At 38.2% G+C, this 27,211-nt stretch overlaps 1 protein-coding gene across 1 annotated transcript in view; it reads right to left on the reverse strand.

The window, feature by feature from the left end:
- LOC100655207 (glycerophosphodiester phosphodiesterase domain-containing protein 4) overlaps nt 1-27,211 on the reverse strand; it is a 73,691-nt gene that overhangs the window by 22,411 nt on the left and 24,069 nt on the right. The window contains exon 9 of the mRNA XM_064289517.1: nt 15,729-15,939. Coding sequence (XP_064145587.1) covers nt 15,729-15,939 — 211 coding nt within the window. The remainder of the gene's footprint in view (nt 1-15,728; nt 15,940-27,211) is intronic.

Here is a 27,211-nt window from a genome sequence, read left to right on the forward strand (position 1 = left end):
ATTTCTCTTCAGTGCTGTTAGAATTTGTTTTATGCATTTTGGAGCTCTGTCATTGGGTGTATGGATATTTATTATGGTTATGTCCTCATGGTGGATTGTCCCTTTGATCATTATATAATATCCTTCCTTGTCTTTTATGGTGGATTTTGTTTTAAAGTCTATTTTATCTGAGATTAGTATTGCCACTCCTGCTCTTTTCTGGTTGCTGTTTGCTCGATACGTTTTTTTTTTTTTTTCCATCCTTTGATTTTTAATATGTCTTTGTTTCTAAGGTGTGTCCCTTGTAAATAGCGTATTGATGGGTCCTGTTTTTTTTTTTTTTTTTTAATCCATTCTGTCACTCTCTGTCTCTTTATGGGTACATTTAAGCTATTTACATTCAGTGTGATTATCAATAATTGTGAGTTCATTGCTGTCATTTTGTAGTGTTTTTTTCTTTCTTTCTTTTTTGTGGTGCTGACATTTTCTTTGTTCTTACTCTCCCGTGCTGAGTTCCTTTTGTTTGTGGATTTTGTTTGTTTGTTTTTTGTAGACTTTGTGTTTACTGAGACTATGTTTTTCTTCTTTATTTTGATGAGTAGGTCTGTTAACTTTCTTTGTGGTTACCTTGAAATTTACCCCTATCTTCCTAAGTTTAAACCAGTCTTTTACTACTTGATATCGCCTTTACTTCCTCTCCATTTGAAAATTCTATACCTACACTGTTTATTCCCTCTTTTATTGTTCTGACGTTGTTGTCATTTAGAGACTGACGTTGCCGGCTCCCTGTTGTAAATCTTCTAGTTTTGTTTTAGCCTTGAGAGTTCATTACCGAGGTTGGTATCTGGCTGATGCTGTCCTGTGTCCTAGATTCAGGTTGTTGTCTGATGTTGTTTGTTCTCAAACGGAAGATCTTCCTTTAATAATTCTTTTAAGTTTGGTTTTTACATATTCCTTTAATTTCTGTTTATCTGGAAATATCCTAATTTCACCATCGTATCTGATTGAGTTTTGCAGGATATATTATTCTTGGTTGGCAATTTTTTTCTTTCAAGGTTTTATATATGTCATCCCATTGCCTTCTTGCCTGCATGGTTTCTGCCAAGTAATAAGAGCTTAGTCTTACTGTTTCCCTTTTGTATGTGACTTTTTGTTTTTCTTGAGCTGCTCTTAGGATTCTTTCCTTGCCTTTGTTTTGGTGAATGTGATTATGATGTCTTGGTGACTTTCTTTTGGGGTGTACCCTTTATGGGGTTTGTTGAGCTTTTTGGTGGTCAGCTTTTCACCTGTCATATTAGGGAAGTTTTCTGTCAACAAAGCTTCAAAGATCCTCTGTGTTTTCCATTTTCTCCCCATGTTCTGGAACTGTAATTGTGCAAATTTTTGCTCTTGACTGTATCCCGTATCATTCTCAGGTTTTCTTCATTCTTTTCTCTGATTTTTCCTCAAACAAAGTGGTACCCAAGGATTTGTCTTCAATTTCACTGACCCTGTTTTCTGTTGTTTCAAATTTTCTCCTAAAACCTTCAACTGCACTGTCCATTTCTAAAATCTTCTTGCTTATCTTTTGGATTTCTAATTACTGTTTTTGTATGATTTGTAGTTGTTTGTTTATTTTGATATTGTTCCCGAATTCTTCTAATGCTTTGTCCCTATTTTCCCTGATTTTGTCTGTTTTTTCCTTATTTTGTCTTTGTTTTCCTTCATCCCTGTCCTAATCTCTTGGAGATCCCTAAATATTAGACTTTTGAATTCCCTATCAGGTAGTTCCAGTGCCTTTTCTTCTATAGGAAGGCCATCTAGTGTTTTATTTGGTTGCTTACTGGAGCCATCCTGTCCTGTTTTAACTCTATATTCTAAAGAGAAAACTAAATATTCCAAAATCAATTTATCATTTTAACAAAGAGAAAGTCAAATTTTAGTTTAACAATAATATAACATTTGTTAGTGAAGCATTCACAAGCCTTTTTTTTATCTTAAAATAAACCCTTTAAAACAAGCCTACATGTTTCATTGCTTCTTACTATACTCATTATTTTCTGGTAGTTTAAATCAAGGCAAACAAAGTTCACTTTCTCTTAAACCCTCTGCAACTTATGATACCTACTCATTTGTCTATTATTTTATTTTGCATTCCAGAACATTCAGACACTTTAAATCAGCCATATTACTAAGCTCAATGTTTCGTTCAGTTGACTTTTTTCTTTTCACAGCAAGATTTTCTTGGAGAAGATAGTAGTCTGTTGATTTACATTCTGTTGTGTGTGTTTGTATCTATATACGCATATATATAGACACACAAACACATACATATGCATATGACATATATTTTATTAGTTGCCATCAAGTCAACTGCAGCTCATGATGACTTATGGATTGAATTATGACCCTCCAAAATTAGTGCTGTAAATCCTAATCCCTATACTTGTGGTTGTAATCCCACTTGGGAATGGATTTTCTTTGTTATATTGAAGAGGCCATATCAGTGTAGGGTGTGTTTTAAGCCAATCACCTTTGAGACATAAATGGAGCAGATCTATAGTTGCAATGCAATCCTGATCCAAATTTCAACGCATTTTTTAATGAGATGGAGAAACAATTCATGAGCTTCACATGGAAAGGCAAGAGGTCCCGGATAAGTAAAGCATTACTGAAAAAGAAGAACAAAGCAGGAAGCCTCACACTACCTGGTTTTAGAACCTATTATACCACCACAGTAGTCAAAACTGCCTGGTACTGGTACAATAACAGACACACAGAGCAAAGGCACAGAATTGAGAATCCAGACGTAAATTCATCCACCTATAAGCAGCTGATATTTGACAAAGGCCTGAAGTCTGTTAAACTGGGAAAAGACAGTCTCTTTAACAAATGGTGCTGGCATAAATGAATATCCATTTGCAAAAAAATGAAAAAGACTCATACCTCACACCAAGCACAAAAACTAACTCAAAATCGATCAAAGACCTAAATATAAAATAAAAAATGATAAAGATCATGGAAGAAAAAATAGGGACAATGTGAGGAGCCGTAATACATGGCATAAACAGTATACAAAATTTTACCAAAAATGCACAAACACCAGAAGAGAAACTAGATAACTGGGAGTGACTAAAAATCGAACTCTTATGCTGTTCAAAAGACTTCACCAAAAGACTGAAAAGAAACGTGAAAAAAAAAAAAAAAGTTGATGTTAAATTGATTCCAACTCATAGCAACTCTGTAGGATAGCACAGAACTGCCCCCCTAGGTTCCAAGGAGCAGCAGGTGGATTCAAACTGCCAACCTTTTGATTAGCAGCCATAGTACTTAGCCACTACACTACCAGGGTTTCCTAAAAAAAGACAACCTACAGACTGGGAAAAAAAAAATCTGGCTACAACATATCTGATCACGGTCTAATCTCTTAAAATCAAGATACTGCAAAATCTCAAAAACAAAAATAACCCAATTAAAAAATGGGCAAAAGATATGAACAGGCACTTCACCAAAGAAGACATTCGGGTGGCTAACAGATATACGAGGAAATACGATCATTAGCCATTAGAGAAATGCAAATCAAAACTACAGTAAGATTCCATCTCACCCTGACAAGGCTATCATTAATCCAAAAAACACAAAATAACAAATGTTGGAGAGACTGGAACACGTATACACTGCTGGTAGGAATATAAAATGGCACAACCACTTTGGAAATCAATTTAGTGCTTCCTTAATAAGCTAGAAATAGAACTACCATAAAATCCAGCAATCCCACTCCTTGGAATATATTCTAGAGAAAGAAGAGCCTTTACATGAACAGATATATGCACACCCATGTTCGTTGCAGCACTGTTTACAATAGCAAAAAGACGGAAGCAACCAAGGTGCTCATCAATGGATGAAGGGATAAATAAATTATGGTATATTCACACAATGGAACACTATGCATCAATAGAGAACAATGATGAATCTGTGAAACACTTCATAACATGGAGGAATGTGGAAGGCATTATGCTGAGTGAAATTGGTCAGTTGCAAAATGACAAATATTGTATGAGGCCACTATTATAAGAACTTGAGAAAGAGTTTAAACAGAGTAGAAAATATTCTTTGATTGTTATGAGAGTGGGGAGGGAAGGAGGGAAAGGGGAATTCACTCATTAGATAGTAGACAAGAACTATTTTAGGTGAAGGGAAAGACAACACACAATACAGGAGAGGTCAGCACAACTGGACTAAGCCCAAAGCAGTTTCCTGAATAAACTGAATGATTTGAAGGTCATGGTAGCGGGGCGGGAATTTGGGGACCATGGTTTCAGGGGACATCTAGGTCAACTGGCATAATAAAATCTATTAAGAAAACATTCTGCACCCCACTTTGGAGAGTGGCGTCTGGGTCTTAAATGCTAGCACATGGCCATTTAAGATGCACCAATTGGTCTCAACCCACCTGGAGCAATGGAGAATGAAGAACAACAAAGATACAAGGTAATTATAAGCCCAAGAGACAGAAAGGGCCACATAAAGCAGAGACTACATCAGCCTGAGATGAGATGAACTACATGGTGCCCAGATACAACCGCTGACTGCCCTGTCAGGGAACACAACAGAAAACCCCTGAGGAAGCAGGAGAGCAGTGGAATGCAGACCCCAAATTCTCATAAAAAGACCAGACTTAATGGTCTGACTGAGACTAAAAGGACCCTGGAGGTCGTGGTCCCCAGACCTTCTGTTAGGCCAAGATAGGAACCATTCCCAAAGCCAACTCTTCAGACAGGGACTGGACTGGACTATGGGATAGAAAATGATACCTATCAGGAGTGAGCTTCTTGGATCAAGTAGACACATGAGACTATGTGGGCAGCTCCTGTCTGGATGGGAGATGAGAGGGCAGAGGGAAACAGAAGCTGGCTGAATGGATACAAAAATAGGAAATGAAAAGAAGTGTGCTGTCTCATTAGGTGGAGAGCAACCAGGAGTACACAGCAAGGTGTATATAAATTTTTGTATGAGAGACTGACTTGATTTGTAAACTTTCACTTAAAGCACAATAAAAATTAAAAAAAAAAAACAAAAACCTAGAAATAGAACTACTTTACATTCCAGCAATCCCACTCCTTAGAATATATCCTAGAGAAATAAAAACCCTCACACGAATAGATATATGCACACCCATGTTCACTGCAGCACTGTTCACAACAGCAAAAAGATGGAAACAACATAGGTGACTATCAACAGACGAATGGATAAACAAATTATGGTACATTCACACCATGGAATACTACACAACGATAAAGAACAATGATGAATCCATGAAATATAACATGGATGAATCTGGAAGGCATTATGTTGAGTGAAATTAGTCACAAAAGGACAAATATTGTATAAGACTGCTATTATAAGAACTCAAAAAAAGGTTTAAACACAGAAGAAAACATTCTTTGATGTTATGAGGGTGGGAGGGAAGGAGAGGAGTATTCACTAACTCGATTAAAAAAAAAAAAAACCCATTGCCATTGAGTCGATTCCAACTCATAGTGACCCTACAGGACAGAGTAGAACTGCCCCATAGAGTTGCCAAGGAGCACCTGGTGGATTCACTGGTGACTTTTTGGTTAGCAGCTGTAGCTCTTAACCACTATGCCACCAGGGTTTCACACTAACTAGAATTATCTTAGGTGAAGGGAAGGACAACACACAATATAGAAGTCAGCATGACTGAACTAAACCAAAAGCTAAGACATTTCCTGAATACAATCAAGCACTTCGAGGGACAGAGTAGCAGGGGGAGGGGTCTGGGGACCATGGTTTCAGGGGACATCTAGGTCAATTGGCATAACAAAGTTTATTAACTTTGGTGAGTGTCATCTGGGGTCTTAAAAGGTAGTGAGCCGCCATCTAAGATGCATCGATTGGTCCCAACCCACCTGGAGCAAAGAAAGGAGAATGAAGAACACCAAAGAGACAAGGAAAATATGAGCCCAAGGGACAGAAAGGGCCACATAAACCAGAGACTATATCAGCCTGAGACCAGAAGAACTAAATGGTGCCTGGCTACCACCAATGACCGCCCTGACAGGGAACACAACAGAGAGTCCCTGATGGAGCAGGAGAAAAGTGTGGTGCAGAACACAAATTCTAGTAAAAAGACCAGACTTAATGGTCTGAGACTTGCAGGAACCCCTAAGACATGGCCCCTGGACTGTTAACCCAGAACTAAAACCATTTCTGAAGCCAACTCTTCAGATAAAAATTAGACTGGACTGTAAGACATAAAATGATACTCATGAGGAGTGTGCTTCTAAGTTCAAGCAGATACATAAAAAAAAAAAAATTTTTTTTTTTTTTTTTATGTATCTACTTGAACTTAGAAGCACACTCCTCATGAGACTAGATAAATGAGACTAGATAGGTAGCTCTTATCTGGAGGTGAGATAAGAAGGCAGAAAGAGACAGGAGCTGGCCTAATGGACACGGGAAATCTGGGTGGCAAGGAGGGTTTTGCTGTCATATTATAGAGAGAGCAACTAGGGTCACATAACAATGCATGTATAAATTTTTGTATGAGAAATTAACTTGAGCTGTAAACTTTCACTTAAAGCACAATAAAAACAAAATCAAAATTACAAAATACATTCCTACCCTAACCTTTCATTGTCTATTTAGTGTTTGTATTTTATCACTTCAAATACAATGGAGAACTCTTGCAGCTATATAGGTCCCTTTATCCTCCCCACACTGTATTATAGTTGTTATGTATTGTATCTACATTCATTGAAAACTCTGTGAGAAAGTGTTATAATTTTACTTTCAGTTGTAAATATTTGTTAAAAATTGAGAGGAAAAAGGTAACCTATCATATTCACTCACGTATTTACAATTTTTGTTGCCATTTCTTCATTCCCAAAGTTCCAAGTTTCCTTCTGGTACTTTCTTTAGGATTTCTTTTAGAGTACGTCTTCTGACAATAAATTCTCTAATTTTCCCTGCATCTGAGAATGCACTGATTTCACAGTCATTCCTGAAGGATATGTCAGGATTTGCTATTGTCAGTTTCTTTGATATTGGCCATTCTACCAGGAGCCCTGGTAGTGCAGTGGTTAAGCACTTGGCTGCTAACCAAAAAGTCAGCAGGTTCAAACCCACCAGCTGCTATGCGGGAGAAAAGACCTGGCAATCAGCTTTCATAAAGATTACAGCCTGGGAAGTTTTATTTAGTTAGTTCTATGATCTATTTTAAGTTATTTTCTTCTAACGTGTGAAGTGTATGTTGAGATTAATATGGGACATCCAATTGTTCCAACACCGTTTCTTCTAAAGACTATCCTTTCTCTATTGATTTGCCTTTGCACCTTTGTCAAAAGTCAGTTTATTTCTAGGATCAAAATTCTGTTCCATGATCTTTCTCTATCCTTTCACCAATACCACACTTTCTGGATAATTGTAGCTTTATAGTAAGTCTTCAAATCAGGTAACGCCCTACAATGGTCTTCTTTTTCAGAATCACTTTGATTTTTCTCATTCCTTTGCCTTTTCATATAAATTTTAGAATCGGCTTGTTGACACATGAAAAAATAGATTCCTTGGATTTTGATATTTTGATTGAGATTGTATTGAATCTATCAACTGGCATTTTAATATCAACGCTTTCAATTCATGAACATAGTATACCTCGCCATTAATCTAGATCTTCTTTGGTTTCTTTCATCATCATTTTGTAGTTTTTAAGCATACAGATCCTGCACAATTTCTTTTTTTTAGATTTATGCCTAAGCACTTGTTTTTTGGGTGCTACTATAATGTTACTATTATGTTAATTTCACACTTCAATTTTTCACTATTAGAATTTAAGAATACAATTGACTTCTGTATATAGACCTTGTATCCTGGGACCTTGTTAAACCCACTTATTAGCTCTAGGAGCCTTTTTGTAGATTCTTTTCAAATTTTTACAGAAACAATCATGTTGTATGTGAATAGAGACAACTTGCTTTCTTCCTTTCAAATATGTACAATTTTTCTTTCCTTAATGCACTATCTAAAACTTCCATTGTGATACTTAATAGGAGTGATGATAGAAGGCAATGTTGGGGAAGAAGCACTCTAGTCTTGGGGAAGAAGCATTCATTCTTTCACTATTAAGAATAATGTTTGTAGGTTTTTTGATATTCTCCTTTATTAGTGTAAGGAAGTTCCCTTCTATTTATAACTTGCCGAGAGTTTTTACTGTGAATGGAATTTTGTTGAATGCTTCTGCTGTAACAGTTGAAGTCATTACGTAGTTTTCTTTAGACTCTCAATATGGTAAATTACATTGATTGATTTATCAATGTTGAACCAGTGTTCTACTCCCAGGATGGAGCCCACCTGATCATGATATATTTTCTGTTTTATATAATCCAATATTTGAGATACTAATATTTTGCTGAGGTATTTTCTATGTTCAGGAATTAACATTATGAAGGACAAACGTGGACACTGTATCATGTATTAGATTTCTATTGCTGCTATAACAAATCAACACAAATTAGCAGCTTAAAACAACACAAATATAGTTTGGTAGGTCAGCTGTCTGATATTGGTCTCACCAAGCTAAAAGCAAGGTGTTAGCAGGTCTGCTCTTAACAAAGAGCTTCAAAATACATGAATCAAAACCTGACAGATCTACAAGGAGAAATACATAAATCAACAAGCATATTGAAAGACTTCAACACTCTTTCCTCAGTAATTCATAAAACAAGCGTGCAGAAAAATCCATATGGATCTACATGACTTGAACAACATTATTAACCAACTTAACCTCATTGAAATTTACAGGACACTCCACACAACAACTGCAGAATACACATGTTCTTAAGCACACATGGAACATTCATCAAAACAAGTCACATTCTGGTTTATAAAACAAATCTTAGTAAACATAAAAAAAACAGAAATCATATAAAGCATGCAGTCAGAATTAAACTAGAAAACAATAACCGGAAGATACTTGTAAAATCCTCAAATATTCAGAAACTTAAAAATATACTTCTGAATAACTCATGGATCAAGGAAGAAGAGTCAAGGGAAATTTTAAAACATTTTGAAGTAAATACAAATTAAAATGTAACATTTTAAAATCTGCAAGATACAGCTAAAAGCAGTGTTTATGAGTAAATGTATAGTATTAAATGTTTATATTAAGAAGGAGAAAGATCTAATATCAGTAACCGAAGCTTCCACCTTAACAAATTAGAAAAAAGAAAAATCACCCCAAAGTAATCAGAAGAAAAAAACTAATAAAGATTTCAGCAGAAATCAATGAAATTAAAAACAGAAAAACAACACAGAAAACCAATGAAACCAAACATTGTTTCTTCAATAAGATCAATACAATTGCTGTAACTCTAGCCAGGCTGTACCAAAAGAGAGAAAGAACAACAAATTAACCAATATCAGGAATGAAAGAGGGAATATCACTACTGATGCTACAGTAACTTAAAGGATAATGAGGAAATGTTAAGAACAACTCTGTTCATAAATTTGATATCTTAGATGATACAGACCAATTCCTAGAAACACACAAACTATCAACAATGACTCAAGAACAAAGAGATAATCTGAAATGCCCTACGTCTAGTAAAGAAACTGAATTTATAATTAAAAACCTTCAACAAAGAAAACTCTAGGCCCAGGTACATTCACTATTGAATTCTACCAAACATTCAAGGAACAAATTCTATGCAATAGCTTCCAGAAAATAGATGAGGACAGAATACTGCTCAACTCATTTTATGAGGCCATTACCCTGAAGCAAAACCAGGTAACGACATTATTAGAATAAGGAAAAAAAAAAAAACAAAAAAAAACTGCAGACCAATATGCCTCATGAATACGTCCATCCAACAAAAAGCCACCAGCCTAAACTTCACAAACAAAATCAATTTCTTCACCATCAAAAATTACCCAGTTCTACAAATGGTTTAAATTACATGCCACCACCACTTCAACCAACTTCTGACCATACTGTTATGCAAGCAAAGAAAGCTCCACAATCCAGCCTAAAAATAAAGACCCCCAGATAATCATATCTGATCTTCAAATTTCAAAATATTGCTCAGTAGCCATAGTAAGAATATAACTAGACACTACAAGCATACAACCTAAATATACTAAAGTAGTAACCTGAAAATATTCACCAAAATTTAGTACAATAACATAACCAACTCTACCACTTCCAAATAACCCAAGACATTCACAGACAGAGATGCTTTGGGAAGAAAGTCTTGAAAACTAGTAATTAAAATACCTAAATATGTCATAGCTATCACATGGAATTTAACCATCACCAGTGACATGAAAAACCACTGTTGTCTTTCAACAGTGTAACCAACATACGAAAACTCACCTATTAATTAAAATTATCAACCACTCATTCATCAACCTCCCTGCTTTATCAAACATCTCAGCCAGATGGAACTTTGGCTCAATTTTAGGAGTATGTTTAATCTGACAAATCCTAATAAGACTTTTCCGAGCCATAAATTATATGTCAGATACAATATAACAGCCTTCTCATCTGGAATATGCATTTGCCAAGATGTTAACTATGACTGACTAATCCAAAATACACATACTAATGGAGCATCTCTAGTTTTTATGTATCTATTTATTCATCTATAATGGGACTTGTACTACATACACAGAGAAACCTGGGATATCAGAGTAATCCTATCGTTTTAACTTACAGAAACAGCATTTATAGGCTATGTACTTCATGAGGACAAATATCTGGAGGAGCTACAGTAACCACAAATCTACCTTCAGCTGTCTCTTATATTGACACTAGCTAACAGAATGAGTCAGAAAAGGTGTGTGTAAGGGCTGCATCCTTTTACCGTATTTATTCAATCTGTATGCTGAACAACAGTCTGAGAAGCTGAACTGTATGAAGAACACAGCATCAGGATTGTAGAAAGACTCATTAACAACTTGCGATAGGCAGATGACACAACCTTGCTTGCTGAAAGCAAAGAGGATTTGAAGCACGTACTGAGGAAGACCAAAGACTACAGCCCTCAGTATGGATTACGCTTCAAGATAAAGAAAACGAAAATCCTCACAACTGGACCAATAAGCAACATCATAATTAAAGGAGAAAATACTGAAGTTGTCAAGGATTTCATTTTACTTGGATCTACAATCAATACCTGTGGAAGCGACAGTCAAGAAATCAAACAACATATTGCATTGGGCAAATATGCTGCACAAGGCCTAACTAGATAATAGATAATTGGTAACTTTGGTGAAGGGTAAGACAGACAGTATACAATACTGGGGATGTTAACACAAAGTCATAGAAAAAGAAAAAAAAACTGCAGACCAGTATGCCTCATTAATATGCCCATCCAAAGTCATAGAAACTTCAGACAACCCAAATGCCCTCAGAGACCGAGCTACTGGGTCAAGGCCTGGGAACCATGGTCTTGGGGAACATCTAGCTCAATTGGTGTAACATAGTTTATAAAGAAAATGTTCTACATCTGACTAGGGAGAGTAGCGACTGGGGTCTTAAAAGCCTGCGAGTGGCCATCTAAGATACATCTACTGGGCCATCCTGGCTGGAGCAAAGGAGAATGAAGAACACCAAAGATACAAGGGAACGATTAGTCCAAAGGACTAATGGGCCACAACTGCCACAATCTCCACCAGACTGAGCCTAGAACAACTAGATGGTGCCCCATTACCACTACCAACCGCTCTGGCAGGGGTTACAATAGAGGGTCCCGGACAGAGGTGCAGAAAAATGTAGAACAAAATTCTAAATCTCAAAAAAAGACCAGACTTAGTGTTCTGACAGAAACTGGAGAAACGCCAAGAGTATTGTCCCTGGACACTCTTTAACTCAGTACAGAAGTCACTCCTGAGGTTCACCCTTCAGCCAAAGATTAGACAGGCCCATAAATCAAACAATAATACACATAGTTCAACCATGTATACAAGACTAAATGGGCACACCAGACCAAGGGCAAGGACGAGATGGCAGGAGGGACAGTAAAGCTGGAAGAATGGAAATGGGGACCACAAGGTCAAGAAAGGGAGAGTGTTGACACATCACAGGGTTGGCAACCAATGTCACAAAACAGTATGTGTATTAATTGTTTAACGAGAAACTAATTTGCTGCAAAAGACTTCTTGAACGTGTTCAAAAGCAAAGATGTCACTTTGAAGACTAAGGTGTGTCTAACCTAACCCATGGTATTTTCGGTTGCCTCATATACATACGAAAGCCAGACAATGAATACGGAAGACCAAAGAGGAATCGATGCCTTTGAATTATGGTGTTGGTGAAGAATATTGAACATGCCACAGATTCTCAGATGAACAAAGAAATCTGTCTTAGAAGAAGTGTAGCCAGAATACTCCTTAGAAGCGAGGATGCGAGACTGAGACTTTGTCTCATACTTTGGACATGTTATCAGGAGCGACCAGTCTTTGGAGAAGGACATCATGCTTGGCAGAGTAGAGGGTCAGTGAAAAAGAGCAAGACCTTCAATGAAATGGACTGACACGGTGTCTGCAACAGTGGGCTCAAACATAGCAACGATTGTGAGGGTGACACAGGATCAGGCAGTGTTCTGTTCTGTTGTATGTAAGGTCTCTGTGAGTCGGAACCAACTTGAAGGCACCTAACAACAACAGAATGAATCTTAAGTGGAGTCTCAATAGATAAATCTATCCCTACGTAATTCCTCACTTTTCACTGTTTTTACATTAAACAGGATCAAATAAGCCATTACATCCAGTATAAATAAAATTCCACTCCACCCTTCGTACACGATAAAAAATACCTTAAAATTCATTTTCTTAATTGCATTATTACCTGAAAAAAGAGCTAGTGCCACAGCTGACCTCCCCCATTACGCTACTATCTCTATTGACACATATACCAGAAATATGAATATCCACTGTCTATTTTGTTCATAGGAGCCCTGCTGTTGCAGTGGTTAAGTGCTCAGCTACTAACTGAAAGCTCAGCTGCTTAAAGCCACCAGCTGCTCCACAGGAGAAAAATGTGGCAGTCTGCTTCTGTAAAGATTATAGCCTTGGAAACCCTACGGGGCAGTTCTGCTCTGTCCTATATAGGGTTCCTATGAGTCGGAATTGACTCCACAGCAATGGGTTTATCTTGTTCAGATGCTTACTTTCAAAATCAAATTCTCAAATGAGTACCTCTGATTGGCAGGACCTAGGTCACAGGGATTCACCCTCGCCACAAGACAAGCTGGGAAAATGTGTTCTGTTTTCTTTAACTTGAGAAAGCAGGTTTGAACTTTATCAAATGCATATATAACCTTTTATTTTACCCACTTAAAAATCTTCAAGAATAATTCTAAACTAACTTGTTATTTCAGAATTGCTATAATCAACTTTCAAAATGTTTTCCCAGACTCTTCTCCCAGTCTTTCTTCTATCTCCTCCCTACCTCTCCCTTTCCCCCTTCTCTCCCTCTCCCTTATAGGCACACAAACACACACACCACATCCCTCTTGCTTGAATATGCTGTGATCTCTGAAAAACGCTATCATCAATACTCATGGTTTCCCGTAGAGTAACGATCTTCCCTCAGAAGAAATGACAACTTTGCACAAAGTATTCTCCAAGCCCCTCAAGTAGAACCATTAATTTCTCCTTCAAAATTACTTAACACACAGCACTTGCTTTTAATTTTATCACACTCATTATTGCCCTATACACCTCCTTCTTCTAGAATCTCCCATCACCACTCATCATACTAAAGTTAGAAGTTGTTCTTGTGTGCTCCCAAAGCAACCTGAAATTCTACTTTAGCACTTATCACAATGTATTGTAATTTTCTTCTTATACTACCCTGTGAGCTTTATTAGGGCTGGATATGTGCACACACTAGTACCCAGTACGTACACAATAAATATTTGTTGAATAGCAAGAAGAAGGAATCAAGAATAATTATGTTTCTAGTCTTCCTCATATATGAAATGGTGAGCTACTCAAAATGCCCAGTAAAAGTACCCCACTTATCCACAGTTTCACTTTCTGCAGTTTGTAACCTGCGGTCAACCATAGTTCAAAAACGTCAAATGAATAGTGTGATGAAATCTTGAGCCATCCCACTCCACCCCGCCTGGAACACGAATCATCCCTTTATCCAGGGTATCCATGCTGCGTACACTACCTGCCAGTTAGTCACTTAGTAGCCAACTTGGTTATCGGATCCACTGTTGTGGTACCGCAGGGCTTGTGTTCAAATAACCCTTATCTTACTTAATAATGGCCTCAAAGTGCAAGAGTAGTCTGCTGGCAGTTTGGATATGCCAAAGAGAAACCATAAAGTGCTTCCTTTTAAGGGTGCTGGTACATATATGTCCCTGTTACATTTTCCACCCCTGGAGGTTTACTGGCAGACATTTGAGCCACTTCAGTGCGTATGGCTGGATACTGGTACAACTGCCTGAAAAGTGCTGAGAGCTATTTGGACAAGGTGATGCTTGTAGGAGGAGTAATTATGTGAAATTTTTGTGTCTTTTGGCTTCTGTACAGTGACATAAGGTCTAAGGCTTGCAAAGATGTTTATTATTTCTGTTGTGGTATTGGGAAGGTATGGTTATCAGTATTCAGAAATATTCAAGTACTGAGTTATTTTCAGGGTGAAAACAGTTTGTGATGCACTTGCTGGGCTATGGGATGGATATGGCCCACTTGTATTAGTCACCTCCCTTACGACATCTTTTATAAAGTGCTCACCTTGCTGATGAAGAGCATTTCCCAGTCAAGACAACCAGAAGGTGATGCAGAGAATGTAGCACTCAGAAGAAACATAGTCAAACAACAATTACATGCAGAAAGTGCAAACTGCCTTTATGTGTCACCCTTTGTTTTCTAAAGTTTCCCTCAAAATCAAACTGATAACAATTATGTGCAGGAAGTGCAATGTTTATTTAGTATTTTGAGTGTATTTCTGGAAAGCTGAGTAAGATATTTTATGACTCAAGTATAAGCAGGAAGTGTGCTGCACTTCCTGGGCCATGGTATCAATATGGCTCGCTTGCAATTGTCACCTCATTTTTTCAAATAATAAAGAACTGTCAACAATGATTCAGCATCCCTGCCATTAATGAAAAAATATGGCATCACCAAAAAGTTTCCCCCAAAATTCATCCTTCAAAGGGTTAAGTGAAAAGGTAAGAGTTCTCAACATTATTACAAGAAGAAGGGTGAGTATGGTACCATATTTTGAGAGAGAGAGAGACCACAGTCACCTAACTTTTATTACACTGTATTGCTATAATTGCTCTATTTTATTAGTTAGTGTTGTTAATCTCCTACTGTGCTTAATTTATAAATCAAACTTTATCACAAGCATGTATATTCAGGACAAAACATACTATATATAAGGCTCAGTACTATCCATGGTTTCAGGCATCCACTGGGAGCCTTGGAACGTATCCCCTGCAGATAAGGGGGTACTACTGTACATGATAAGGGAGGACAACTGTACCTGGGGGGCACACTGCAGAACTTCATGAATTGTTTGAACGAAAAGGAATTATATGACAAGTTTACACGTATGTCTTTGGACTTTCCAGTAAAAAAAAAAAAAAAAAAATGTAGCAACCAGCAATTCAACTGAATGAATTACTGGAAAGACTCTCCTGCCGGTACTAGAACCCTACCAACAAACTGCGATAAAACTGTGTGTATACTTGCCTATCTTTACCAATGGCCTTATCTCAAAGAGTAGCACATGCAGAGAGATTCGGAGCAGGTTTGTTGAGCTGAGGACTCTGTCTTACCCACGGTTCTATTACCTTCAAAAACCATATGCCTGCATTCAGAGTCGATATGAAATCCCAGGTGAAGAATTCACTTCTGTTGAGGGCAGCACTGGGTATCACCTCCCTGATATCAGTTGTTCGCTTGAAGTCATGGTCGTGCAGGAGGAAAGGCACACTATCGTAACTGCAGACAGAGGGAAAAAAGGGAGGTAAATGTAGGTAAGTTGAATGCAGCTATCTTGGTAGAGAAAAAAAAGCCAAACCTGCTGCCACTGAGCAGATTCTGACTCATAGCAATCCCATATGACAGAGTAGAACTTCCCCCATATGATCTCCAAGGACAGGCTGGTGGATCTGAACTATTAACCTTTTGGTTAGCAGCCGTAGCTCTTAACCACTACACCATCAGGGTTTCCTCTTGGTAGAGAGGATCTTTGAAAGCCTATCAAGGTCACAAGTCTTACTAGGGTTCTTTCCTCCCTCACAAATCTCAGTAAGGCACTAAGTACCAGTCATGTGTACTTCAATGGCAGTATTTTCCTGCCCTAGCAATCAATATTTTTTCATGACGCATAATGATCATATTAGTGATGGTGAAAGAGTAGATTGTCTATTCAGGGTATTTCCAGCACCAGAAAAGCAGCAGGTATAGTAGTGACATGAGAGTAAGGTGAGTGAAAGTATGAGTCCTGAGGTCCCCAGGGCCATAGTAAGCAGGTGTCCATACAGTCTTTGTGTCTTTCTGACTCTTTCCCCTATCTAGGCACCAGCCCTAGGTCTCTCACAACATATGTTATCATTAGACAAGTTTCTGGTCCTACTATTTGGTATTTGCCTTGGGGAATCTCTGTTTCTATTAAAAAAAAAAAAAAAAAGTCTCTCTTGCCTTCTCAATAAAATATCTATGAAGAGAACTTGTGCAATGGGCACAATGGAGTAACAGGTTTGGTAGTTACCCTAGCCATAAGCAACTGGAAAACTGGAAAAAATAAATAATAGTTTTCAATGGACAACAGGGAGGAAGCACAGTATTATGATCCCTGAGATAAAAGAAATAAATATGATAATCCCTATGAATACCCAGACTTTTTTCCTGCAAGTGACTGTGGACAGAGAAAGAAAACCTAAAATGAGGAGAAAGAAATTGAAGTAAAGAAAGGCCAAGGCAGCTGGAATTTGTGAGCCAGATTCCCACAGAGGTTGGAATGAAACAGTTCCAGAAATCTTTACAGAAGTCCCTTGAGTCTATGGCCTAATACCAATCTGTATATATGTAGGGTAAATTCTATAAAGCTTGGCAAGAACAACTTGGCAAGAAAAGAAAAAGTACCAGAAAGTTCTAAACCAAATAGTTTTCAGAGCCAACATGGGTATGAATCATTCAAGTTCCTTCTCGGAAGAGTGGAGACACCTCAATGTTTGTATGGGATATTTATTAGACACTCCAGAGGAACATACCTTAGAAATATGGCTAATTAACATCTAGGATAATTCAGATTTGGAGTCATCATAAAAGAGCTTGAAAACAAACATCTAAGAAGTCAAATATTTCTGCCTCCTAGAAGAAGTCCAATAAAATATAGCACCCAGCAATGTAAAATCAAAATGTCCAGTATGTAACCAAAACTTAGACATGCAAAGCAGCAAAAAAAAAAAGATGACTGGCCCATAACAGCAGGCACTACTCAATAGAGAAAACTCAAAAATGAAAGAGATGATAATATTAGTAAAGATATTAAATAATATAAAACAAAATATAAATAATGTAAATAATAGATATAAAGGAAATGACCATATGAGGAGATAAATGGAAAATATGTTTTTAAGAATAGGAATTATTGAGATGAAAAATATAATAACAAAAAAAATTAGACTGGATGAAATTACAGATAACACAAAGATTGGTGAATTTGAAGATGCAGCAATACAATCTATCCAAAATGTAGCACAGAGAGAAAAACGACTGGAACAAAAAGAACAGGGTATCAATGTGACCTCTGAGACATATCAAGCAGAATCATATATGTGTAACTGGAATCCTAAAGTGAGAGGAGGGGCAGAAAAATATTTGAAGAAATAAAAGTTAAAATTTTTCAAAATTTGATGATCATTATGCACCAACAGATCCAAGAATCTCAACAAATTCTAAGCAGAATAAATACAAGTGTACAAAAACACACACACACACCATATTAAGGATCACCATAATCAAATTGGTTAGGAATCAGTGACAAAAGAAAATCTTAAAAGAAGCCAGAGAAAAAACAGACATACACTGGTATAAAGATTATCACAGTGGAATAAAGATAATCATTATCACAGATTAAAAACAAAAACCAAACCCGTTGCCATCAGGTCAATTCCAACTCATAGTTACCCTATAGGACAGAGTAGAACCGCCCCATAGAGTTTTCAAGGAGCACTGGGTGGATTTGAACTGCCGAACTTTTGATTAACAGCCATAGCACTTAACCACAACGTCACCAGGGTTTCCTATCACAGATTATTCATCAGAAAATATGTAAGTCAGAAAAAAATAGAACAACATATTTAAATGCTGAAAGAAAAAGCTGTCAACTTACACAGTTAACAAAAATATTCTTCAAAAATGAAGGTAAAATGAAAATATTTCAGACAAACAAAAGGCAGTCCTGCTCTACAAGAAACATTTAAAGAAGTGCTTAGGCAAAGGGAAAATTATATCAGTTGAAAACTTAGATCTACACAAAAGAATGAAGAGTGCAGGATATGATAAATACGTAGATAAATATTAAAAAACTTTTTCCCATTTTTAATCTCAAAAAATAATTGTTCAAAGTAAAAATTAATAACAATGTGTTATGAAGTTCAATACAGCAATAGGTTTAAGAATTGACACCAGTCCTGATTAAACTCTTCCAAAAGATAGAAAGGGAAGGAATACTCCTTAATTCACTCTATGAAGCAAACATAAGCCTGATACCAAAACCAGATAAACACACTACAAGAAAACTAGAGGTTAATATCCATTATGAATATAGATGCAAAAATCTTCAAAAATATACTAACGAACAGAATCCAATAGCATATGAAAAGATTCATGCACCATGACCAAATGGGATTTATTCCAGGAATACAAGGATAGTTCTTTAGAAAATCGATCAACATAATACACCACACATCAATAGAACAAAGGAAAAGAACCTGATCAATCATCTCTACAGATGCAGAAAAGCATTTGATAATATCTAATACTATTTCTTGATGAAAACCTCAAGAAGATTGGAATAGAAGGGAAATCACTCAACATGATTCGGGGCATATATGAAAAGCCAACAGCTAACATTATACTTAATGGGGAAAGACTGAGAGCTTTTCCTTTGAAATTGGGAACAAGACAAGGGTATTCTCTCTCACTGCTTCTATTCAATATTGTGTTAGAAGTCCCAGACAGAGCAGTAAGACAAGAAAAAGAAGTAAAAGGTATCTAGATCGGAAAAGTAAAATTATCTGTATTCATAGATGGCATGATCCTGAATATAGAAAATCCCAAAAAGTCCACAAGAAAAATTCTAGATATATAATAGAGAAATTTAGCAAAGTTGCAGGGTACAAGTTCAACGAACAAAAATCAATTGGGTTTCTATACACCAGCAATGAGAAATCTGAAAGGAAAATTATGGAAACAATTCAATTTACAACAGCATCTAAGAGAATAAAATGCCTAGGAATAAATTTAACCAGGGAAATGAGGGACTTATACAATGAAAATTATAAAACACTGCTGGAAATATTAAAGAATACTTAAAGAAATGGAAAAATGTTCTGTATTTATGGATTGGAAAACTTAATATTGTTAAGATGCCAATACTACTTAAAGTGATCTATAGGTTCTCAATGCACTCCCAATCAAAATCCCAATAGCCATCTTTACAGAAATGGAAAAACCAATCCTCAATTTTATACGGAATGGTAAGAGGACCTCAATAGCTAAAGCCATGGTGTAAGAGAAGAACAAAGTAGGAGGACTCACATTTCCTTATTTTAAAACATATTATACAGCTACAGTAATCAAAATAGCATAGAAACAAAAAACAACAGACATATAGACCACTAGAATAGAACTGAGAATCTAGAAATAAACCTACACATGTATGGTCAACTGATTTTTGATAAGGGTATTAAGTCCGTTTGATGGGGAAAGAAAAGATTCTTCAATAAATGCTGCTGGGAAAATTGATTTCCACATGCGGAAAAATGAAACAGGATCCATGCCTCACATCATATACAAAAACAAATTAAAAATTCATGAAGGACCTAAATGTGAAAACTAAAACCTTAAAATTCTTAGAAAGAAATGCAGGGACTATGTAGTCAGGCGTAGCTTTTAACAACGGACTATCTAATATAATAAAAAAAGCAGAGACACTGAAAGACAAAATAAATAAATGAGACCTCATAAAAATTAAAAACTTTTTTTAATCAAAGGACTTTATCAGACTTCCAGCCAACATGGTGCCATAGACAGAAACACCTCACCATCCCTGCACAGCAAAGACCCAAAAAACTAAGCAAAACAGAGACCAACGTCAGTCCTGGAACCCTAAGTGTCAAATTAAGAGAGAAAGAACTCAGCCAAGCACCAGATGGAATAATAAACTGGCAAAGAACAGAGAGCGAGGAGAAATATGTGCAGTGGTCCCCCATCAGCTAATGCACCATGATTCACCACCTTGGACTCCTGCTAGAGACAAGCAGACAGGGTGCACGGGAAAGCAGCTTCACGGAGCTCACAGCAGGAGACAGAGGACCCAGTAACCAGTTATACATGTTTCCCATCCCCCATACTCTCCCTGCTGCTCTACCTCCGTGTTTCCTGGGTGGCAGCAGTGGCTTGGCCGGCTGGAAAGTGCAGCATCCATGCTGCTTGGATTTGCCCCACACACATCAGATATCGGTGGACAGGGAGTGTGGGAAAGCAGCTTCGTGAAGTTCCAGCAGGTGACAGAGCACTCGTAACCAGCAATATATGCTTTTCTAACCTCCCACCCTTCTTACCTCCTCTGCCCTCAGCTGCCTCTGCTTCCCACCAGCTGCAGTCTCTTGGGCCTGAGGCAACTGCTTTGGCCCCGGGCCACTTGGATTCACCCCACCCACAAGGGCTGGCTACTTGAGTGCCATCTGTCTGTCGTTGGTGTTGCTTTTTTCCATTTCTTTTCGTTTCTTCCATGCCTCTCACCACCTCCCCCTCCTTTTTTGTGAACATCTGACTCCGTGTGCCATCTTTGCTTCCTCTTGAAAGGCTATGTCGCACCACTCAACTGGGGAACCACTCCCCCCAGCCCATGACACCATGCTGGTAGGATCCCTGAGGCTTTTTTTGTTTGTTTTGTTTTGTTTCTGTTTTATTTGTTTGTTTTCTTTTTCTTTTCACGGCTTGAGAGCCCCTTCCAGCCAGGGTGCACTGCACGGCTTATAAGCCACTCTCCTAACCTGTGCAGCCATGAAGTGGGGATCCCTGGGGGCATTTCTTTTTTCTTTCCTTCCTTTTTTTTTTCCTCCCTTTTTTCCTTTCTTTTGCTCTTCTTTTGTCAATTCTCATCTCTCTATACTTATCTTCTTTTCCTGTTTCCTGAATACCTGGCGCTGTGTGACATCTATACTCCCTCTAGCCAAGCTATATTGTGCAGTCTGGGAGCCAGTTTTTCGGTTTTCTGCAGTTGCACTGGTGGGACTACTGGGGAGGTTTCTTTTTTCCAAATTTTTATCTAGTTATTTTTTGTCTTTTTCCCTTTTGGTAAACTTATTAAAAATCAAAGGAAAAAAATAAATATATCAAGAATTAATGCCTTTGAATTATGGTGTTGTTGAAGAATACTGAATAAACCATGGACTGCCCAAAGAATGAACAGACCTGTCTTGGAAGAAGTACAGCCAGAATGCTCCTTAGAAGCAAGGATGGCAAGACTTTGTCTCACAAACCTTGGACATGTTACCAGGAGGGACCAGTCCCTGGAGGACACCATGCTTGGTAAAGCAGAGGGTCAGCGAAAGAGAAGACCTTCAAAGAGACGGATTGACACAGTGGCTACAATTTTCTCAAAGACATCAACACTTGTAAGCATGCAGTGGGACCAGGCAATGTTTCGTTCTGTTGTACATAGGCTCGCTATGAGTTGGAACTGACATGATGGTACCTAACAACAAAAATTCTATCTGCGAGGGACAGGTGAGGAGAAATTATAAACGGATTTATTTTAAATTTCTGTTCCCAATTGTTCATTGATGGTATAAGAAATACTACCAACTTTTATGTATTCACTTTGGACTCTTTGTGCTGGACGCGCTTCTTACTTCTAGAATCTTTCTGGTACAATTTTGGAGATGTTTTACATAGACAACCACGTCATCTACAAATTGGGATGATTTCATTTCTTCCCATCCAATTTGGATTCCTTTTACTTCCTTTACTGTGCTGGGTAGAACTTCCAGTACTATGGTGAATAAGAGTGGTGAGAGTGGACAATTTGTCTTGTTCCTATTTTTTCCAGGAAAGTATTCAGACTTTCACCATTAAGTATAATGTTAGCTGTATACTTTTTGTAGATGCTCTCTATCAAGTTGAGGAATTTCCCTTCTATTTCTAATTTTCTGAGCATTTTTATCATGAATGGGTTGGTGTTATCTATTGAATTCTGTACCCCCAAAATATGTATTGGAATTCCAACTTCTATACCTGTATATGTAATCTAATCACTCTGCACAATGTAATCTAACATAATATAATCAGTCAATCAGTTGAGGTCTTACCAGTGCAGCATGGATCTTAAACCTAATCACTTCGGAGTAATACAAAGAACAGCACAGACACAGATGCATGCACACACACACAGGAGAAGAGAGACACCATGTGGTGTCTCTGAAGTGCAGGACAGAATACAAAGGAGGCAAACAAATCAAAAGAAAACAATCACCAAAAAAAAGCCCAGGGAACTCCCTACTGAGTTGTCCCTTGAGTTTCGTGGACCCTTGCCAGTCCACCTTCTTTTCTCTACCTTTCAGAGTCTTCTGTTACTTGCTTTTTCAATTTTGTCCAGGCTTTTCCTAAAAATATAGTGGGATGTGCTTACACCATCTTGTCTGGAACCAGAACTCCCAGTAGCTGTTTTTTTTTTAGCACTTGCTATTTCCATACTCCTTACCTGTACCGGTACCAGCTACCACCCAGTCAACTCTGACTCATGGCAACCCCATGTGTCTCAGAATAAAACTGTGCTCCATAGCACTTCCAATGGCTGATTTTTCAGAAGTAGATCACCAGGCCTTTCTTCCAAGGTGCCTCTGGGTGGAATCGAACCTCCAACATTTCTGTTAGTAGTCTAGCACATTAACTGTTTGCACTACCCAGGGACTCCTCACCAGATGGAACACACAGAAATCAAACTGACGACATCTGTGGCAAGAGGTGATGGAAAAGCTCGATATCATCAGTCAGGACAAGGCCAGGGGCCAACTGTGGAATAGACCATCAATTGCTCTTATGTAAGTTCAAGCTGAAACTGAAGGAAATCAGAACAAGTCCATGACAGCCAAAATATGAACTTGAGTATATCCCACCTGAATTTAGAGACCATCTGAAGAGTAAATTTGATGCACTGAATGCTAGTGACTGAAGGCCAGACAGTTGTGGAATGACATCAAGGACATCATCCATGAAGAATGCAAGATGTCACTGAAAAGACAGGAAGGAAAGAAAAGAACAAGATGGATGTCAGAGGAGACTTTGAAACTTGCTCTTGAGAGTCGAGCAGCTAAAGCAAAAAGAAGAATTGATGAAGTAAAAGAACTGAACAGAAGATTTCAAAGGGCAGCTGGAGAGGACAAAGTAAAATATTATAACGACATGTGCAGAGAGCTGGAGATGGAAAACCAAAAGGGAAGAACACACTCGGTGTTTCTCAAGCTGAAAGAACTGAAGAAAAAATACAAGCCTTGAGTTGCAATAGTGAAGGATTCTATTGGGAAAATATTAAATGATGCAGAAAGCATCAAAAGAAGATGGAAGGAATACACAAAGTCATTATACCAAAAAGAATTAGTCGATATTCAACCATTTCAAGAGGTGGCATATGATCAGGAACCCATGGTACTGAGGGAAGAAGTCCAAGCTGCTCTGAAGGCATTGGTGAAAAACAAGGCTCTGGGAATTGACGGAATATCAGTTGAGATGTTTCAACAAACAGATGCAGAGCTGGAGGTGCTCACTCGTCTATGCCAAGAAATATGGAAGACAGCTTCCTGGCCAACTGACTGCAAGAGATCCATATTTATGCCTATTCCCAAGAAAGGTGATCCAACCGAATGTGGAAATTATACAACAATATCGTTAATATCACACGCAAGCAAAATTTTGCTGAAGATCATTCAAAAATGGCTGCAGCAGTATATCAACAGGGAACTGCCAGAAATTTAGGCCAGTTTCAGAAGAGGACGTAGAACCAGGGATATCATTGCTGATGTCAGATGGATCCTCGCTGAAAGCAGAGAATATCAGACGGATGTTTACCTATGTTTTATTGACTATGCAAAGGCATTAGACTGTGTGGATCATAACAAATTATGGATAACATTGCGAAGAATAGGAATTCCAGAACACTTAATTGTGCTCATGAGGAACCTTTACATAGATCAAGAGGCAGCTGTTCAGACAGAACAAGGGGATACTGATTGGTTTAAAGTCAGGAAAGGTGTGCATCAGGGTTGTATTCTTTCACCATACCTATTTAATCTGTATGCTGAACAAATAATCCGAGAAGCTGGGCTATATGAAGAAGAACGGGGCATCAGGATTGGAGGAAGACTCATTAACAACCCGCGTTATGCAGATAACACAAGCTTGCTTGCTGAAAGTGAAGAGAACTTGAACCACTTACTAATGAAGATCAAAGACCTCAGCCTTCAGTATGGATTGCACCTCGACATAAAGAAAACAAAAATCCTCACAACTGGACAAATGAGCAATATCGTGATAAATGGAGAAAAAATTGACGTTGTCAAGGATTTCATTTTACTTGGATCCACAATCAACAGCCACGGAAGCAGCAGTCAAGAAATCAAAAGATGCATTGCATTCGGTAAATCTGCTGCGAGAGACCTCTTTAAAGTGTTGAAGAGCAAAGATGTCACCTTGGAGACTATGGTGTGCCTGAGCTAAGCCATGGTATTTTCAGTTGCATCATATGCATATGAAAGCTGGATGGTGAATAAGGAAGATGGAAGAAGAATTGATGCCTTTGAATTCTGGTGTTGGCGAAGAATATTGAATATACCATGGACTGCCAAAAGAACAAACAAATCTGTCTTGGAAGAAGTACAACTAGAATGCTCCTTAGAAGCAAGGATGGCGATACTGCATCTTACATACTTTGGACATGTTGTCAGGAGGGATCAGCCCCTGGAGAAGAACATCATGCTTGGCAGAGTACAGGGTCAGCGGAAAAGAGGAAGACCCTCGATGAGGTGGATTGACACAGTAGCTGTAACAATGAGCTCAAGCATAACGATTGTAAGGATGGCACCAGACTGGGCAGTGTTTCATTCTGTTGTGTACAGGGTCGCTATGAGTAGGAATCGACTCGACGGCACCTAACAACAACAAGGGACTCCTCTGTATTACAAGTCTTATTTTTACCTCTGTTAGTAGTTAACCACATTTACTACTTAGTAATTTTTTTTTTAATTCTTGATATTACATTTTTCCTGTTCGAATTACTGTTGCAATTTCTGTGTCCTCACTGAACTCTGACTGATATGCAGTTTTTGGTAGTGAGACACCTTAGGTAGGGTATGACCATGAACGCAGATGGTGGAGGTACATAGAGGAGAAGATCACTGGAAAAAAGAACGTCAGCAAACAGAAAAACAGAACAGTTGAAAGGATAATGTACATCAAATTTGAAATCACAGTAGTAAGTGAGGAGAGAAAGACAAGGCATCAGGAGCTCACTGGCCCAGCACCCTTGCCACATTATGCCCGTGGCCACTAGACATTTGTCCACCAGTGACACCAGCAGCTCTGCTTGAACATCCAGTTTTAATCCTGACTCAAAATATTCTGCATGGAAGGGATGTCACTTTTTTTTTTTTTTTTTTTTTTTTTTTTTTAAATTTTTATTAAGCTTCAAGTGAACATTTACCATTCCAATCAGTCTGTCACATGTAGGTTTACATACATCTTACTCCCTTCTCCCACTTGCTCTCCCCCTATTGAGTCAGCCCTTACAGTCTCTCGTTTCGTGCCAATTTTACCTTCTTCCATCTCTCTCTATCTTCCCATCCCCCCTCCAGTCAAGAGTTGCCAACACACTCTCCCGTGTCCACCTGATTTAATTAGCTCGCTCTTCATCAGTATCTCTCTCCCCCCCACTGACCAGTCCTTTTCATGCCTGATGATTTGTCTTCGGGGTTGGTTCCTGTCCTGTGCCATCAGAAGTTCTGGGGAGCATTGTCTCTGGGATTCCTCTAGTCGCAATCATACCATTAGGTGTGGTCTTTTAATGAGAATTTGGGGTCTGTATCCCATTGGTCTCCTGCTCCCTCAGGAGTTGTCTCTTGTGCTCCCTGACAGGGCAGACATCGATTGTGGCCGGGCACCAACTTGTTCTTCTAGTCTCAGGATATTGTAGGTCTCTGGTTCAAGTGGCCCTTTCTGTCTCTTGGGTTCTTAGTTGTCGTGTGACCTTGGTGTTCTTCCTTTGCCTTTGCTCCCGGTGGGTTGAGACCAATTAATGTATTTTAGATGGCTGCTTGTTGGCATTTAGGACCCCAGGTGCCACAATTCAAAGTGGGATGCAGAGTGTTTTCATAATAGAATTGTTTTGCCCATTGATTTAGAAGTCCTCTCAAACCAAGTTCCCCAGACCCCAGCCCCTGCTTCGCTATCCTTTGAAGCTTTCATTTTATCTCGGAAACCTCTTTACTTTTAATCCTGTCCAATTAGGCTGACCTTCCTTGTTTTGAGTGTTGTCTTTCCCTTCACCCAAAGCAGTTCCCATCTACAGATTGATCAATAAAAAGCCCTCTCCCTCCCTCCCTCCCTCCCTCCCCCCTTTGTAACCACAAAAGTATGTGTTCTTTTCCGTTTTTTCTATTCCTCAAGATCTTATAATAGTGGTCTTATACAATATTTGTCCTTTTGCAACTGACTCATTTCGCTCAGCATAATGCCTTCCAGATTCCTCCATGTTATGAAATGTTTCAGAGATTCGTCACTGTTCTTTATCGATGCGTAGTATTCCATTGTGTGAATATACCACAATTTATTTACCCATTCGTCCGTTGATGGACATCTTGGTTGCTTCCAGCTTTTTGCTATTGTAAACAGAGCTGCAATAAACATGGGTGTGCATATATCTGTTTGTGTGAAGGGTCTTGTATTTTTAGGGTATATTCCGAGGAGTGGGATTTCTGGTTTGTAT

Source organism: Loxodonta africana, chromosome 7 (genome assembly GCF_030014295.1).
Source record: "Loxodonta africana isolate mLoxAfr1 chromosome 7, mLoxAfr1.hap2, whole genome shotgun sequence".
NCBI lineage: Eukaryota > Metazoa > Chordata > Mammalia > Proboscidea > Elephantidae > Loxodonta > Loxodonta africana.